The 17,509-nt window shown below is 37.3% G+C and overlaps 1 protein-coding gene across 2 annotated transcripts in view; it reads right to left on the bottom strand.

Annotated features, from left to right (window-relative positions):
* Nucleotides 1-1,097: 1,097 nt before the first annotated feature.
* LIN28B (lin-28 RNA binding posttranscriptional regulator B) overlaps nucleotides 1,098-17,509 on the bottom strand; it is a 129,390-nt gene continuing 112,978 nt past the window's right edge. For both annotated transcript variants that reach the window (XM_086707512.1, XM_025925806.2), the window contains one exon: nucleotides 1,098-5,998. In XM_086707512.1, coding sequence (XP_086563638.1) covers nucleotides 5,629-5,998 — 370 coding nt within the window. In that variant the 3' untranslated portion in view covers nucleotides 1,098-5,628. The remainder of the gene's footprint in view (nucleotides 5,999-17,509) is intronic.

Below are 17,509 nucleotides of genomic sequence, written 5' to 3'. Positions count from 1 at the left end.
TTATCTTTCAAGGCTCTCCATATTCTTTATGGTAAAGTACAACTCTACTTTTGTAGCAAAGATTCACTTGTAAATAAGAATTACCCATGAAACTAAATAATTACCAACGACACATTTATACAATCACTCTCTCATGAACATTCATGATAGAGACCCTCACATCCTGAAATCACTGCTGCACCAACAAGGTGAAATAACACTGCTGAACTGGATATTTAAAAATGGTTAAGATGGGGGGCGCCTGGGTGGCTCAGTCGGTTTAGCGTCTGACTTTGACTCTGGGCAATGATCTCATGGTTTGTGGGTTCAAACCCCGCATCGGGCTCTGTGCTGACAGCTCAGAGTCTGGAGCCTGCTTCGGATTCTGTGTCTCCCCCTCTCTCTGCCCCTCTCATGATCCTGCTCTGTCTCTCTCTCTTGATAATAAATGTTAAAAAAAAATGATTAAATGGTAAATTATGTGTTTTATTACCATAGGGGGGAAAAAAAGAGTCATAGTAGGACCCCCCCCCACCTGCCCCCCACACACACAAAGAAAGAAAAAGTGAAGCATCCAGGTGTAGAACGGAAATGAAAATGAGTTTAATTGTCAGACGGGGTCAATTTATAGAACACAATAGTTTTATCAAATTGTTTTCATAATGTGCCAATACTATATACATAGTTTGATAATCTGCATTCACATTTTAGATACTTGGTCCTGGTATAACCTGGCTTTGATTGTCTTCTTTAAATACTTTAAACTTATTGAGGAAAAATTCTAAGATGGTTTCTCCAAGGGTTTGAGCATTTTTGTTGTTTGGACCACTTTTCACAACCACATGAAGTATGTATCTTGACTCACAAGCCTGCATCATCCATGTTTGCTAACACAGGAGGATTCCTTATGATGACAGGACCTACCTCTCTTCATTCGTTTAGACTGAATTTATTCACCACCTGTATTGTCATAAGTTCCATTTCTATAATCACCGATATCTGAAGATAAGTTAAAGCTATTTATGTTCAGGTTGGTGTAAACACTAGTTAACTGGCCTTTTATCCATTCTTTTAATTGAATGATCATACAAATCATGAAAAATCTCCCAAACTCATCATAAATGCCAATGTTATATGTTTTATTTTTTAATCAAGTAATTTTTAAACCTTAAAATATCCATAATTGACAGAATAAGACATCAGGCATGAAATGAGAATATAAAGTCCGTGGTCTGCAGAAAGGCAAACAGTATTCTAGTCCATCAAGATGATTACATGAGTGAAATGCCATTCCAAACATCTACTCCTTTTTTGTCCTTTAAACACACATAGTTCAAGTGTTTGTTATTTTCACTTGTAAACAACATGAGCCAAAATGGACAATGAGGTAATCTAAATACTACACATGATAAGTTAAAAACACTAGGTAAAACACCATATTAAAGACATACAGAAATCAGTGTTCACTTTGGTCTCTAGGATGGTTAGAGTTGTTAATACCAAAAAGCAACACATACTAATTAAAGCCAGCTTGGTGGTGGGTGCCAGTGGTTGACAGACACTAAGTAATTCAAGAGGTAGTCAACACCATCATTTTCAAGCTGGTGACACTCACAAGTGTTAAGCCACAGATGTATTAAATAGCGTAATAGTTTCTCACAGTACAGTACTTTACCATAACTTCGCAGCTTTGTTCCAAATATAAAATTCAAAAACGATTCATAGGTCAACCTCTCACACTCTAACTGAACATCTATGACACAGATCACACAACCACCACATCTTAAAAGAGGCTGCTGACAGCTAGGTTAAGACAGAACTTGACGCTCTTCACGAGTTGTTCTTTTCTAAAACAAATAAATCTCATTAGGACATCTAGGAAATTAAAGTCAGTTGCACTTGTACACACTTTCCCAAACTGTATAACCAAAAGGGAAATACACATATATATTTTATGATAAACATTTCTTAGAGAAAACAGATAAATTAATTTAAATTAACTTTAAGACTTAATGAGATTTCCCATGTCCTGTATAATTCATCTTACAGTGAATGTTACAAAGTCTATTAACACTTATGGGCTTCTATTCACAAACTAAATACAACTAGCAGTAACTTGGGGCCACACTGGTGCAAAACAAAACTGAGCCAGAATATTTCAAAATATTGGCATTAAAAATCCTATGTTTGTAGATGGAACGATGTTAAATACTTTGATGTTTCTTGATCTTTTTCCCTACATTGCACGCCAGACTTCCAAGTTATAAGCAGGTAAAAATCTTTTAAAATTTTTCAGCTGTAAAAATACATCCAACGTCTTCCAGTAAAGACTAGAAATGCAAGTATAAAAAGGTTTCTACTATAATCTGCCATGTAGCAATGAATAGCTCCCAGGGCTAAGAGACTGGTAAGTGCATCTTTCTTAGGAATTACAATTGTGTTGACATGGGGGTGAGGTCAAGGGGCAACTAAGTTACAGTCCTCCTGCTCAACCTGCTAGTAACCCCTGTAAACTGATGCTTCACACAGACCCTTCTCCTCAGTAGCTAGAAATGGCATTGCACGTTTACTCTATGTTCACTCCTTGGCAAGCCAGTGCTAGTTTGTTATGTGCCTAGGGCAGTAATGCTGAAATAAGCTTGGCCTTAGGGCAGCACAGACACAAAAATGGAGATTGGCATCCTTTACACTTTTGCCCAGCATGAATACACTCATACACCAACCTCTCCTCCTGCTACCCCTTCCCACCCGACCTCTGGGCAAAATAGCTATGTCCAAGATTGCTTCTGTGTTTTCTGTATTTTTGCCTAAGTGGAAGGGTGCCCATAAGTCTTTAAATTAAATACATGATAACTTCAAGGAAATGCCCGGAGACGTTGCTAATAACTAAATGAGATGCTTCATTATTCACAAGTGTTTGTCAGAAACATGTAGTTGTGAATTCTATCTATAACACAGATTAAAAGGTTCTGTACCAGAGAATTATCAGCCACTGTAAGGCTGGAGCAGCATAAAGGTGTGCTATGCATCAACTATGAGGTAGCCTTTTGCTGTAAACAGAGTATTTCACCCATGTGAATGGACACTGTGCTCACATCAGTGATATTCACATATGCAAGGAGTTTGGAATTCTGCTTTAGAGCATGGGAAATAAAAATAGGAAAGCTGATATCTGATATTTGAAAATTTTGATCTATGTCAAACTCAGAGGTAGTTATTACTAGCATCAGTACATAATAATACTTATATAAAGGTCTAAGTTATTTGGTTTGTTTTGAGTAAGCAGGACTGTAGACCATTCTGTAAAGAAACAACAACAACATTATATGGTATGTTCCCTGAGCAAAGTTCTTTGTCCTGAGTATGTTATGTAATAGTGATAATATTTTTATATAAAAAATAAACCCCAGCTTTTAACCATAAGATAGGTTTGGTATGTGCTCTTAGTTCAGTCTGGTAAGATGCTTAAAATGACTTTAAATTGCACCCATAAGGTCCAGTTGTAAAATGCTTTTTTTTTCAATCTTGATCTCAGCTCTGAACTTTTTATATGTAAACAGGGAATGTCCAATTCTCAAGTCCATAATTTCCTATTTCTATAAGGTCAAGGAACTTTGGTTTGAATTTTCAAAGTGACTTATCATGTTTTGCATTCTTCCTGTTAACCTGCTTATTATGCCTGCTAAAAATTAAGCAATGCCACTTTGATTTGTCTACATAATTTAAATAAGCTTACAATCCTCACATAAGGCAAGGAAGTACTTCTCTACAGCTATATACCACATTCAATATCGTCAAAGGTAAGCTTTGCATCACAGCACACGGACATATAAACCACGGAGAATCTCACAAACACTGTCATGGAATTCAAGCTGAGCTATAAAGGACCATCAACCCAGCCTGTGGCATTTTCTCCTGATGCTGGCTTGCTGAAGCAGCAGGAAATGCCTATGTCCCCCAGGCCAGGATAGGCTGGGGAGGGGGCAGAGCTGCTCAGCAAAACAGGTCTCAATGGACTCATGCTATTCTCTTTTTTTGATTATCTGAGCTTACACCAACAGGCTCACACAAAACGTTGTTTATTGCCCATGTTAAAGCATTATAATGAATTGGTACCTTCTTGTAGATGTTTCAGAAAGTTAGCCATAACATATAGAACCAGGAGGACACCAACATTTTTTTTTTAATGACTGAAACCTAAAGGGACTGATACTAGGACTGGTCCCCAGCCAGTTTATTAATAACCTAACTGGGGACCAACCTGAGAAGCGTCTCTATCCCCATTCCTGAATGTCCGCCCTGAACCCGCCGTGCAGGTGACTCCAGCATGAGCAATGGAGGGAACCTCCGTAAAATCAATGCCACCGTGTGAAAATCCTTGCAGCTCTCCCTAGGAGAGGCTCCGCACTCCGCCCCAGGAACGCCACTCTAGTTACCTGCCCCCCCACGCTGCTGTAGGGCAACCGTAGTGGGCAATTGTGAACATCCACTTACTTTTCGTTCTCAACCCCAGGATTATATTCTTACCTGTGCTGTCTGGTTTTAGAGACAAATTAGATAACTCTCTAGGGGGAATAAAAAAAGCCACCAAAAAACAAAACAAAACAAAACAAAAAAACAACACACCAACACCGCACGACTGGAGTTTTCCTCCAAGGTCTTCAGTAGTAAACGAGGAGGCCCCCCTGTTCGACGCGATGGTTCGGACTGACTCCGTCAAGGGAAGCTGCTGTTGCCACAATCCCTTAAAAACTTCACAACATGTGAAAGATGATAATGAGCTGGTATCAAAACATCATGGAAAACAATCAAGTCACTACATTTGTACATTGCCCTCCCCCTTCATTTTTCTTAGTAGGCATCTAATTTACAGTCAAAACACGTGAATTAAAAACATCGAAATATCGGCACAGTAATTACACATTCATTGTCTTTTCTGGAGTTATGGATCCCAGATTCAAAAGAGCTTATGGCAGTCGGAGGCATATGGAGTTAAGGTACTGCCTTCAAAGGGCGTTGGGGTAGGGGAGACCCTCTATAGACATCAGGAAAGAGAGGCAATCCCATACTTGGGAGAACTGATGACTTAAAACCTTTAGTACCATATGATTGGCAGCTCTGAGATCTGAAGTAGCCTTTGGTTCACACAAAAGGTAACAGTCATGTGTTTATTTTCATGTAATATAAAGGGAGTGGTATTTGAAGAAAAATCTCCAGGGATTATCTCTGAAACCATCTAAAATGCTTCATATGGGTTTGCAATTCTTGGGGATGTCCAATTCTGTGAGGGAGGGTGTGTGCTTGTATCTCTATACACACATATATAAAGACGAACCCGCTTTATATATATGTCTACATTCCTACAGAAAATCCTCCTACACACACACACATACGGACTCAGGCTCTCTCCCTCTCACACATGCACATATAGATATACATAGTATTTCATTCTCTGAGTCACATAAAACATGACACCCTGCTCAAATGTAATTTGCTTAGAGTGATTTGTCTGTTTAAAAAAATTCACAGTTCCTCAACAGTAGTTAAAAATCCCAAATCAGCTGCTGCTGTGAAATACTGTTCCCCTGTACTTGCATGAGGTAGACTTCCCAACTGGGGAAAGAAATCGGTAACATTTCAGAAGGAGGGTTATGTCTTTTTTCTTTTTTGAACGGAAGGCCCCTTTTTGCTTGGTTCTTCCGGCACTGCAGAGGACTTCGCCAGGGAAGTTTCTTGAGATGACCTGCCTGGCCATTCTGCTATCTCGAACCTCGCCTCCTGAGGAAACGGCGGTGACGTGCAGCCATGCCCTCCCCCCAGCTCTCGAGGAAAAGTCGAAGTGCATGGCTGTGATTCTGCTTCCTGTCTTCCCTGAGAACTGGCAGGCGGCTGCGCAACAGTTTTATGTGGGCAGTTGGCCACCATGTGCGCGATGCTCTGACAGTAATGGCACTTCTTTGGCTGAGGAGGTAGACTACATTCCTTAGCATGATGATCAAGGCCGCCACAGTTGTAGCATCTGCAACAAGAACAAGGAAAATGTCTTAGAAGCAGGGAGCACGGGTCATAAAACACATTGTACAGTTTTTAAAAATGCCAAAATACACTATCAATGAGATCAGCCTCTTTTAACATGTCCTTATTAATGAGTATGGAATGGCTATTTTTAATGCCAGTTGCTTTCAAGACTGTCTTTGGCAAAATGCTCTAACAAAGTTATAAAGCTAATTGTGCTAAGCATAATAGTCAATGAAAAACAAGAGTACTAAAACATGAAAGACTAGTCACACTTCCATACAGAAATGACTTTTTTTTTTTTTTTAGGTTTGAGAGGTCATTTTAAAAGAACAGTTGTAGTCCACTAGAGGGCAGCCAATGGTCAACAAAAAATGACCAGCTAGCTTTAAAAAGATGTCCATTAAAAAATAAAGCTGTTAACATAATAATATGCACTGCAATGCACTCAGCAATTGAGAAAATTATAGCCCAAATTAAATTTTGTTAGTTTAACATTTCTTTGGGTGTTAATTATGTTGACTGTGGAAACCAGCTGAACTGGAAGAATTTTTTCCTTTGTACATATTAAGTAATGTGGTGAAATCTGATATATAAGAAGTCAGATGTCTATGGTGAGTGATATCTAGCAAATTATGAAGTGATATTAGAGCAATAAAGTAAGTATCTGAATCAGAAGAAGCTATAGAAGAAAGCTTCTAAACACTTAGATTGTCTCTCTCTCAAAAATAAACATTAAAAAAAATTAAAAGCTGAACAAGTCAATTATTTGAGAGATATATATTTGCTCAGCTTTCGTCAGATTTTCTTTGAATATTTTACATTCAAAAAATATAAAGAACATAATATTGTACATTTAAAAAGGTTTTTAATCCACTTGTTGAGTATAGAATTTGCTTGTTTTGTCTCCAAATGAAATGTTTTAAGAGCTTTCTATTTTAAATTTATTTTTAAATACATTTATGACCCCATAATTCTTAATATGAAGCACAAACAATAGGTCACAACATTTTTTAAAAAGATAGCAAATAAGTGGTAACTGTGACTATACTGACAATAAAATAATTATAATTGATTACATTGTTGGGGGGGAACAAAAGGAGAGCAAGCTTAACAACTTATACTACCATATATTTCAAAGACAAACTAAGCTACTACTAACCTACTGAGCACTAGTATTCTATTTTCTGAGACAAGTCACAGAGGGTGTTTTTTGTTTGGTTAGTTTTTTACCTGGCAAATACTAGGATAACTATGGACTGTTTCTTCAGTTACCAATATTACCTTTCAGATTTTAGAATAATGGATTCACAAGATGGGCTTTTATTCTTTGCAATAATTAACAAGTATTTATCCCAGGGAAAAGGAGTGCATCATATTTTCAAAAATTTAAGGGAAGAACCAAGAAACCACTTTTTCTGATTACTTCTTGTGCAATTATACACCTTAATATAATAAATTAATAAAACAAATATTATGATCCAGATGCAAATTGTTTTAGCCATGTGTTCTAAGAGATAATGGAAAAATTAAAGAATAATAATAATATTACCAATGAATGACTGAAGTTCAGGTCCCCCAAATAACACACTAAAAATGGTATCTTTGAAATATATAACCGTATCACTTATAATAATGTTTTCCCACAGAGTTCTCTTTTCTACGGATAAGTGAATTCTTAAATTAAATTAAATCTGCCCTTCTATTAAATATCTTCTTTTGAATTAAATGCACTTCCTTGAGAATAACATCCACTCAGGAACTCATTGTGGAAGAGGAGAAAATAGGTTAAAGCCTTCAGTAATAGAACATGCTTTCCTGCGGACACATCAATTTCATCAGTCACTGTGGTATGCACTGTGTTATCCAATTCAGGGAACCATTCTGCCCATGCATTTACCAAGAGCTAATGTCAGGATTCCACTTTTACAAATGGGGTCTTCCATCATATTCTGTATGTGCATTTACCATTACCTTCAGGTTTTAAAAGTTATTTTTAAGGATACTATATAATTTGGGTTTCCTTGCATTTTGATCTGCTCAGTTAATTCACTCTCCTAGCATTTCAGTATGTGCTATCATTAGGCCAGACTGTCTTACTGAAAAGATTTGCATTCAGTGTATATGTGCTTAGTCTTAAAAGGGGAGGAGTGGTATTTATTCTCCTCTTCTATTTAATCATTCAATGTCAATCACTCTTACTAAGAGGGCAGATCACACCCCATTATGAAACCCCGTCCTTCCCAAGGGACTGACACCAAAATGGAAATGTTCAGCTACCTTTTAGCACACAAATGATACCACACCACACTCCCCATACAAGCTCTACATGGTACTTGTCTCCTTTGTTCACTGTCCACACCTCTCCAAATCAGCTTGCTTTTGTTAGTTTGAATGAATTTTACATTTGACGTGAGAATGAAAATGGCATGTGTGCCCTTGTATGGCTACATGCTTAATATAAAGACCTAGATCCACAAGTAAAAGACTATATATGAAGAAAACTATAATCACACTTCATTATACATTCTGATAGCCAACCATAAAAAGTAAAATCATTCATGGTTAAGTATTTTATAAAACTATGAACCAATGGCACATTGGGCATTTTCTCACATATTAAACAAAGTAAAATAAAAATGTTCAGATTAGTCTTAAAACTTTATCAAGTTCTTATTATAAATACTTTAATTCTACTGAGCACATTCTACAAATATTACCTCTTACTTAAGATGCTTTTTAAGATGGAAAATAACAATAAAATTGAAGCCAATTTTTTAAAAGACTATCAAAATAAGATTAAAATTTTTAAATGAAACGAGAATGCCAACAATAGATATAGTAGGATAGAAGCAACTACAATGGCAAAATAAATAAAAGGAAATCCTTTAGGGCTTTACAAATATTTTATTACATTATGAAATAAGTAATTAGGTGGATCTTAATAAATTAAGCTCAAAAAACTACATTAGTTAATAAGTTAATCAAAACATGCAAAGTAGTGAGGATTTCAAAATAAAAATTAGAACTCTGATTCTGAAATCAGAATTTATTTATTTTTTTTAAATGTTTTGCTTATTTTTGAGAGAGTATAAGCGGGGGAGGGGCAGAGAGAGAGGGAGACACAGAATCCGAAGCAGGCTCCAGGCTCTGAGCCATCAGCACAGAGCCCGATGTGGGGCTTGAACTCATGAACCGCATGATCATGACCTGAGCCGAAGTCAGACATTTAACCAACTGAGCCACCCAGGCGCCCCTGAAATCAGAATTTAGATCTGCTATGACCCTTAGAAAAATTCTCATTTTTGGGATCTAACCACAGAATAATTATATTTTCAAATGATAATGGTAACAATGGTTATAGAACAGAATCCAACTGAAAACTAGTAGATTAGAATATAGACATTAATTTTTAAATGATACCTCAATGACTTAGATGAAATAATTCACCAATTGTATGTTCCCCCTGGATCCCAAAAGTGATAAAAAGTTGGGCAGAGGGGTGACACCACACACAGAGAGCCAGCTTTGCCTAAAAGTGTAATTTGAAAAATAACTTAGGCACTTCTAAGTATTTCAAAGTGCTAATTTAATAAGACTTTATATGGAGGGGTGCCTGGGTGGTTCAGTCGGTTAAGTGTCTGACTCTTGATTTTGGCGCAGGTCATGATCTCATGGTTTGAGATCAAGACCCATCAGGCTCTGTGCTGACAGTGCAAAGCCTGCTTGGGATTCTTGCTCTCCCTCTCTCTCTGCCCCTTCCCTGCTCTCTCCTCCTAAATAAACTAACTAACTAACTAACAGAATTTATATGGAAAAATAAATCTACATTTTGGGGGGTTGGAAGGGGCATTAAAGATAAGGATACAGTGATCTGTAAGCTTCTCAGGAACAAATACTGAACAACAGTAAGTACAGTGGTATCAAGGAGAGAGAATAGAGTGGAAAAAAAAAGTGCAAGGTATAGGGCAGGAAGAAGGGTTGAACGCAGAAAAGAGGACATACAAATCCCTGGAAAAGAATTATGTGGAAAATGATCAATACAATTTCCAAATGGGAGACCAGAGAAGTCACAGATTAGAAAGAATTCCAGAAACTAACTTGGAGAAAGGATAATTGACTCTTTGAAGAGATTGCTTGTCACTGTTTATCCTGATACAGTCCAACTAAAATCCGAAAATGGTACCAATGACATTCAAATCTACAGTTTTCTATATTAATACGACTGAACACTTGATAGCTAATCCAACTGTGTGCTGACCAACCCAAACACCTGGGATTGCTCAATACCAGTCTGACAGTAGGAGGGAGGTGGATAGGAGAAATGCCATCAAAGAACTCAAGAGAGCTAAACAAAAGGCATGTAGCTTTTGTTGGAAGCAATCTGCCCACCCTGTATCTCCTGAGGGGAAGAGACACAGATTTCTTCCAGAAGGCCCAATTTGTTTCGATACAGGCGTCCACACATTCTTAACTTATACTGGGTATAGTTTATTCACTTCACAGGATCTGCCCAACATACCAAGAGGAGAGTTAGAAAACTTTGATGAATCACAGAGTCAGAAAGGCCTTTCTATAGAGCACACATTTTCTGACCTCTATTAAAGCATCTGTTCTTTACATGAATCTGTTTCTTTGTATTTCATTCTTATATCTAGACTGTTAAGACTATAAGCCAACTAAGCAATAAAACATTTTAGTAAGGTTAATTTTTATATATTTTTCTTAAGTACAGTGGGTAAAAACATTGAGATTATAAAAAGTAGTGGTTAGTGGTGATTTGTGATTTTTAAAAAGATTCTTCTGGAACAAATACATATTTAACACCAGAAAAAAAATTATTTGTATCTTCTGAAATACAGAAGCCAGTATCCCCCTATATTACCTTAATTCATGCTAAAAATAAGCATTTGTTTTTTTAAAATTTTTTAAATGTTTATTTATTTTTGAGAAAGAGAGACAGAGTGCAAGTAAGGGAGGGGCAGAGAGAGAGACACACACACAGAATCCGAAGCAGGCTTCAGGCTCCGAGCTGTCAGCACAGAGCCGGATGCGGAGCCCGAACTCACAAACTGTGAGATCATGATCTGAGCCGAAGTCTGGCACTTAACCGACTGAGCCACCCCGGTACCTCTAACTCATGCTAAAAATAAAATGATCTATACAGAGTAGGATTGAACATACTGTTAACAGAATTAAAATAACAATAGAAATAAGAATGAGGTTCAATTCACTAAAATCTTACTATGTTCCAGAGACACTGTGCAACAGGTTTCAAATGTATTATATAATTTAATCCTCCCCCAAACCCTATGAGGTACTACAACATCTACATTGTATAGATGTGCGTGCACACACACACACACACACACAGATTTGAAGTAGATTATTTCTTGAGATCTAGGTTACTGCTCTATCTCTATGATGGGGGGGGATATGAACATCCTTCTTTGAATGGTCCCAGGTGGGACATTGAAGGTTGGAGCTAATCCAGTCCAGACTCTTCAATGCCAATGCCCAGTTTTATTTCTATGCCTCTTGTACTGCATAGGTTGAAAAGTTTTATCTAACAAATTAATAAATAATTTTTCCATTTTCTTTAACCATAGGTTTAAGGCTGTGAAGTCAGAACTTCAGGATGACCTGTTATAATCAGAGCTATCAAACCAACTCAATAAAATTCCAGTCAAAATAAAGACCCAGACATTTTAGTTATCCCATGAAGTCATATTACAACGTGAATGATTTGTTTAGGCCTTGAAATAAATACTGGAATGAGATTCTATTGGTTGCAGTGAATGTAAATTGAGAGGGCCTCTTTTGGAGAGCAATTTGACTGACAGTACATTTCAAATGTTAATGCACATACCCTCTCACCCAACAGTGCTAACTCTTTAAAAATTTGCTTACAGAAATATTTTACTGTATTGGAAATATATTGTAGGGTCATCTGGGGGGCTCAGTCTGTTGAGTGTCCAACTTCGGCTCAGGTCATGATCTTGCAGTTCGTGAGTTCGAGTCCCACATTGGGTTTGCTGCTGTCAGCCTGCCAGTGCACAGCCTGCTTTGGATCCTCTGTCCTCCTTTCTTGGCCCCTCCCCCACTTGTGCTGTCTCAAAAATAAATAAACATTACAGAAAAAGAAATGTATTCTAATATAGTGCTGCCCATATAGGTAAAAAATAGAAAAGTTAAATGATAAGAATACTAACAATAATAATAAATGCTTATAGTCAAAACCAGGTAGTCTGCTATGGTCAATGCTCTCTACCACTGAGCTGTAAATATGTGAAAATAAAAAGAAATTAGAAGCCACATACACTGAGAAACACCACAGTTATTAAAAGAAATGAAGTAAAACAATATTATTTTTAACTGAGGTAGATCTGTATGTATTCACATGGAAATATCTCAAGATAAATTAAGTAAAAATAGCACCGCAAGATAACACACAAATATAGTATAATCCTACTTATGCTTCAAAAACACTGTACATGGTTATAAGTAATTGTATGCATTTTTTTAAATGCATGGAAAAACTACTAGAAGGATAAACCATAAATTAACAGGGGTTACATCTGAGGAGAAGACAGGTAATGTGAAGGGGGACTTTCATTTTTATATTAATTTTCATACAGTTTCTTTTTTTTTTAATTTTTTTAAACGTTTATTTATTTTTGAGACAGAGAGAGACAGAGCATGAACAGGGGAGGGGCAGAGAGAGAGGGAGACACAGAATCTGAAACAGGCTCCAGGCTCTGAGCTGTCAGCACAGAGCCCGACGCGGGGCTAGAACTCACGGACTGTGAGATCATGACCTGAGCCGAAGTCAACGCTTAACCGACCAAGCCACCCAGGCGCCCCATACAGTTTCTTTTTTATTTTATTTTATTTTATTTATTTATTTTTTTTTTTTTTTTCAACGTTTATTTATTTTTGGGACAGAGAGAGACAGAGCATGAACGGGGGAGGGGCAGAGAGAGAGGGAGACACAGAATCGGAAACAGGCTCCAGGCTCTGAGCCATCAGCCCAGAGCCCGACGCGGGGCTCGAACTCACGGACTGCGAGATCGTGACCTGGCTGAAGTCGGACGCTTAACCGACTGCGCCACCCAGGCGCCCCTACAGTTTCTTTTTTAAACAATAAGAAAGAATTTATATATTATTTGTGTAATTAGAAAAAGAGCAATTATAAACTTCCATCTCCATTTTGTAATTTGACCTTCATTATTAATGCTCATCATCCAACAGTGAACTTGTATGCCAGCAGTCCTAGAACCATCTCAGAAGCTTTTAAAAAATATTTATGCCCAGGCACTACTCCAGACCAATTAAATTATAATATCTGAGGGTGGAGGCCCTGGCCTTGGTACTTTTTGAAATCTTCTCAGGTGATAGACGGCTGAAAGAAAACTGGCTAGTTACACCACCCTAAGGGTCGGTTTTCAGTATTATTTTTAAAAAGCAAGATTTAGTCAGTGTAATTGCCATTCAGTTCTTTCTGGTGCACAGTAAATGGCAGGTGTCTGGATGGCTCTATGTTGCCTGCTTCTAGTGAGAGTAAGAGTGCGTCTGCTGTGGCACAGAACTAATGGGAATTCAAAACTCTAAAACTTCTGCCAGTGGAGGGGTGCCAGGCTGGCTCAGTTGGAAGAGCATGTCTCCTGATCTCAGGGTTGAGTTTGAGCCCACGTTGGGTGTACAGATTACTACAAAAAATAAACTAAAATAAAAAAACTGCTGGCGGTAGAAATAAATACTCTAGGCATCCTTGGAACCTCAGTTTCCAGAACATTTAACTAAACTGATCTGGGGTTTGCACTGAGTTCAGAGGGTAGTTTTTACTTACCAACTACTGTTCTATCCTCTTTTATCACCTGGTTCTATGATGGGAAATTATCTAGATACCTTGCCTATTTAGTGAGTTCAACTGTTTGTGATACCTATGTAATCATTTTCATAAATTGAAATGAAAAACAAAGAAAGCACTTAAGACTATCTGTTATGTGCAGGAGAAAAATATCAGAAAAATAATATTAAAAAGGAAATCCAGACTAAAGAATAGAAGTTTCCAGAATGAAAAGGAGACAAATTTCCCAGGGCAACAAATTAAAAAAATTTCAATTATATCTCAGAGAACTAGGGATAAGATTATGACAATGCTTTATTAAAGAAAATTTCATCAACAGTAATGAAAATTGGATGATCTTTAGTCTCAAGACTAACACTGGAAACAAGAAGAAAATAAAAACATACCTTCATCATTTGGGAGGCAATCACTTCCAACATAGAAAAAAAAGCAGCACAACTCTGTACTAGATAGTAGTGAAGTGTATGTAAATAGCTGAATGGTAAGATTTATATATTTACATATTTTATGCTGTTTGATGTCTTCCGACTGCTTTTCAGACTGGCTGCCATGTTTGTTAGTTTTGGGACACTCACTCTGATTAATGCCATGGTCTGTTGTCTATATCATAATGCCAGCCAAAAATGCACCAAAGTACCTTGAAAACCAGCTAAAATATAGTAATAGCTCTATTTGCCAACCTTTCATCATCTTATGAAAACGACAAGATGGAAAATGTGGGGGGCAGGTATGTGATGAATGGGTTTCAAGCAAAGTAGGGACAGAACATGTAGCAGTTTTAAGAGAGAGAAGGACATGGAAGGGGAAGGAAATCATAGGAGAAATAGGCACAAAGGAAGCCTTTTTCATGTAAGGGCACTTCAATCAGGTATAATTATAAGCCAGACATTTTGGTATTTCATTCCATTATGTGCAGAAGTACTTGGTAGATTTTGTGGCAATCCCACAGAACAATAATCATTTGTTCAGAGTCTGCTACTTTGTACCATAGATTGAGAAGGAGCATAATAATGAATTCCAGGTCATATGTTAAATCTGTATTTGAAATACAAACGCTATCTCTCTTGTGGGTAACAAACAACATTCCAGACAGGTAATCTGTTCTGGCTAATGGAAAAGTTGAAAAAACAAGGAGAAAGATGTACTTAAACACAGATAACTTAATGCTTTCCAATTTCTTGGGAGTAAAAGAAGTCTGTTATGAAATAGGACCCAATCCTCACATGCAGTGGACATTCTGCCAACACTGCTTTTATGATCCAACCCAAATAAGGACAGTGTCCTGCTCAGGACCTCTCTCTATCTCTCTGTCTCTCACAATCTTTCTCTCTCTCGCTCTCTCACACACACACTCACACACTCACACACATGCACATGCCACAAGCAGTTTTATAGTGGCAGCGTTGCTAACTCTCCAAACGGCAGATTAAATTCATCCTTGTTAGAACCAAGGTCAGTTTATCTACCATATTTGGTCACAGTAACCTTTAGGTATGGAGCATGTTTAAGTTACTGCTGGTATCATATATAAAGGAAAAGAAAGACATTCAATATTTAACCAGAAATGGTCAAAACTGGGTGTCTAATTAGATGGGAGAATCAGGTTATAATATGCAATCTGAAAATGTTGGTTCATTTATCTATTACAGCAGTCTTCCTGAGAAGTTAAAACCCCAGGGCTGCTTGCTTTTCACTAGACCATTTCACATCACTAGCATCAGAGCTGTGACATGTGCTGTAAATAAGCATGGGTTCAGCCTGGACAAATACAATTCCACTACTGTTTTTGTGTCAACTTTTATAAATGTTTTTTTCTTGCACATAGCATGATTTCTTTCTTTGGCTCTGTAAACCAGCCTTATTTTTATGCTGATGTTATTTTACAAGTCATTCTGAAGTGATACCTTTCTCTTTATGTGTATGTTGAATTTTTTTTTTATTACTATTAAACATGTTGCCAGAAGTACAAGCAATTCTACGAGTAGTTTCATCATGATTACTTGATATGGGAAGCAGTAATTTGTTATCTAGACAAATGGATGTAAACGTCAAAACAATACACAAAAGAATTCAAATACACAATAAAAATACCTTAAGGTATATAAACAAAGACTACAAAATAAAAGTGACTAGCTCATGTTTTGTCAAAGTTCTCTCTGTTAAAATATAGAAGGAAGAGACAGCATGAGAAATTTCAAAGGAAAGAGAGATGTACAGAGGTCAAGAATCAATTTCAGTGACATGAGTGATGAACTACACAGGAGAAGGTTAGATAACAGTTTCAGATTTATGCTGGGTGTTTGCAAGCTGGAGGCAATAAGAGGGCTAGATTAGAAAATGCTTAGTTTTAGTCAAGTGAGTTTTTATTATGTAGCCAAATGGGTTATTGAAAGCTTCGAAGTTTCTGAGACTGAGTTACCTTTGGTGCAAGTATCGATGTTTATTTGTTTGTTTGTTTTCGTGCAAGTATCTATGTATTTGAGTTTCTAGGAACATAAGAGAGTTTAAACACTTTCCAATTGTTGTATTAATAAATTAACATTAACAATGAGTTACTGCTATATTACTGAATTAGTAAGAACTACATGTAAACTTCCCATTTTGACAATGTTTATATGGGTACCATTAAACGTACTTATAGAGGGCCTGTTGTTCTAGAGCACGTTGCTTGGTGTGATCTGTCCAAAATGTATCCTCAGGATTAATTCATGTGCAGGAGGCAAAAGTAGACTGTGCTAAACCATGTCCATCTCTATAACCACTTGGGAATCAAGAGTTAAAACTATTCTGCTGAAATCACCAATGAAAGGCTTCTAATGATCAATAAGTTTGATCTCCTGTTCCAGCACCAGCTACTGCTGAGGAAAATGAAGTACAGATGCAAAGTAGATGCTCTCTGTCCACTTCCCCTCCAGCCCAATTGGTTTTCCTGTGACTATCTACCTTTTATTGCCTTTTGCAAAGAACCAGCAGTTCTTCAAGTGTTCACCATGTAGGTAGGTAGGTGAAAACTGAATAAGGAAAATTGCTACTGTTTAGATAACCTCCAAAAACGGTGATATTACATCCTCTCTGTAGAAGTCTCATCCTGAAAATTAAAACTTAATGTAAAGCCATGTAAGGTATCCTTGGCCTCATGGCGACTTCTTTTTTCCTCCTTACTGGTTGCAGCATTCTTCATGTTACCCAGCTGTTTACATGACTAAAGCTTGATGGTCAAGCTGCTAGGGCATCTATAAGATCTTTTCTCTGGTCACTGATCCCTTAAGGAATCTTGTTTCCCTACGGAACATTTAAAGTCTGTGACCCTGTGAACACATAGCCATGGTTATAAAAAAAATGGCTGTCGGGGTGCCTGGGTGGCTCATTGGGTTAAGCATCTGACTTTGGCTCAGGTCATGATCTCTCAGGTCATGATCTCGAGCCCCGCGCAAAGGGTTGCCTGTTTTCCTCATTTAATTGAATTAAACAAAATCTTTAACCCTTGTTCATTTTATATCTGTATCAGAGTCGTGATATTACCATTTTTGAAAATTATCCTTTAATTCTTATACAGTAAACACACAACCACAGAAGCCACTGGTTGAGATGCAAAGATCATTACGACATCATTTTGACTTTACTCATTAAGCACCTAAGACCTAG

Source organism: Puma concolor, chromosome B2, assembly GCF_028749965.1.
Source record: "Puma concolor isolate L17-30 chromosome B2, mPumCon1.1.hap2, whole genome shotgun sequence".
In the NCBI taxonomy this organism is placed as follows: domain Eukaryota; kingdom Metazoa; phylum Chordata; class Mammalia; order Carnivora; family Felidae; genus Puma; species Puma concolor.
This window is presented reverse-complemented; position numbering and strand designations above follow the sequence as displayed.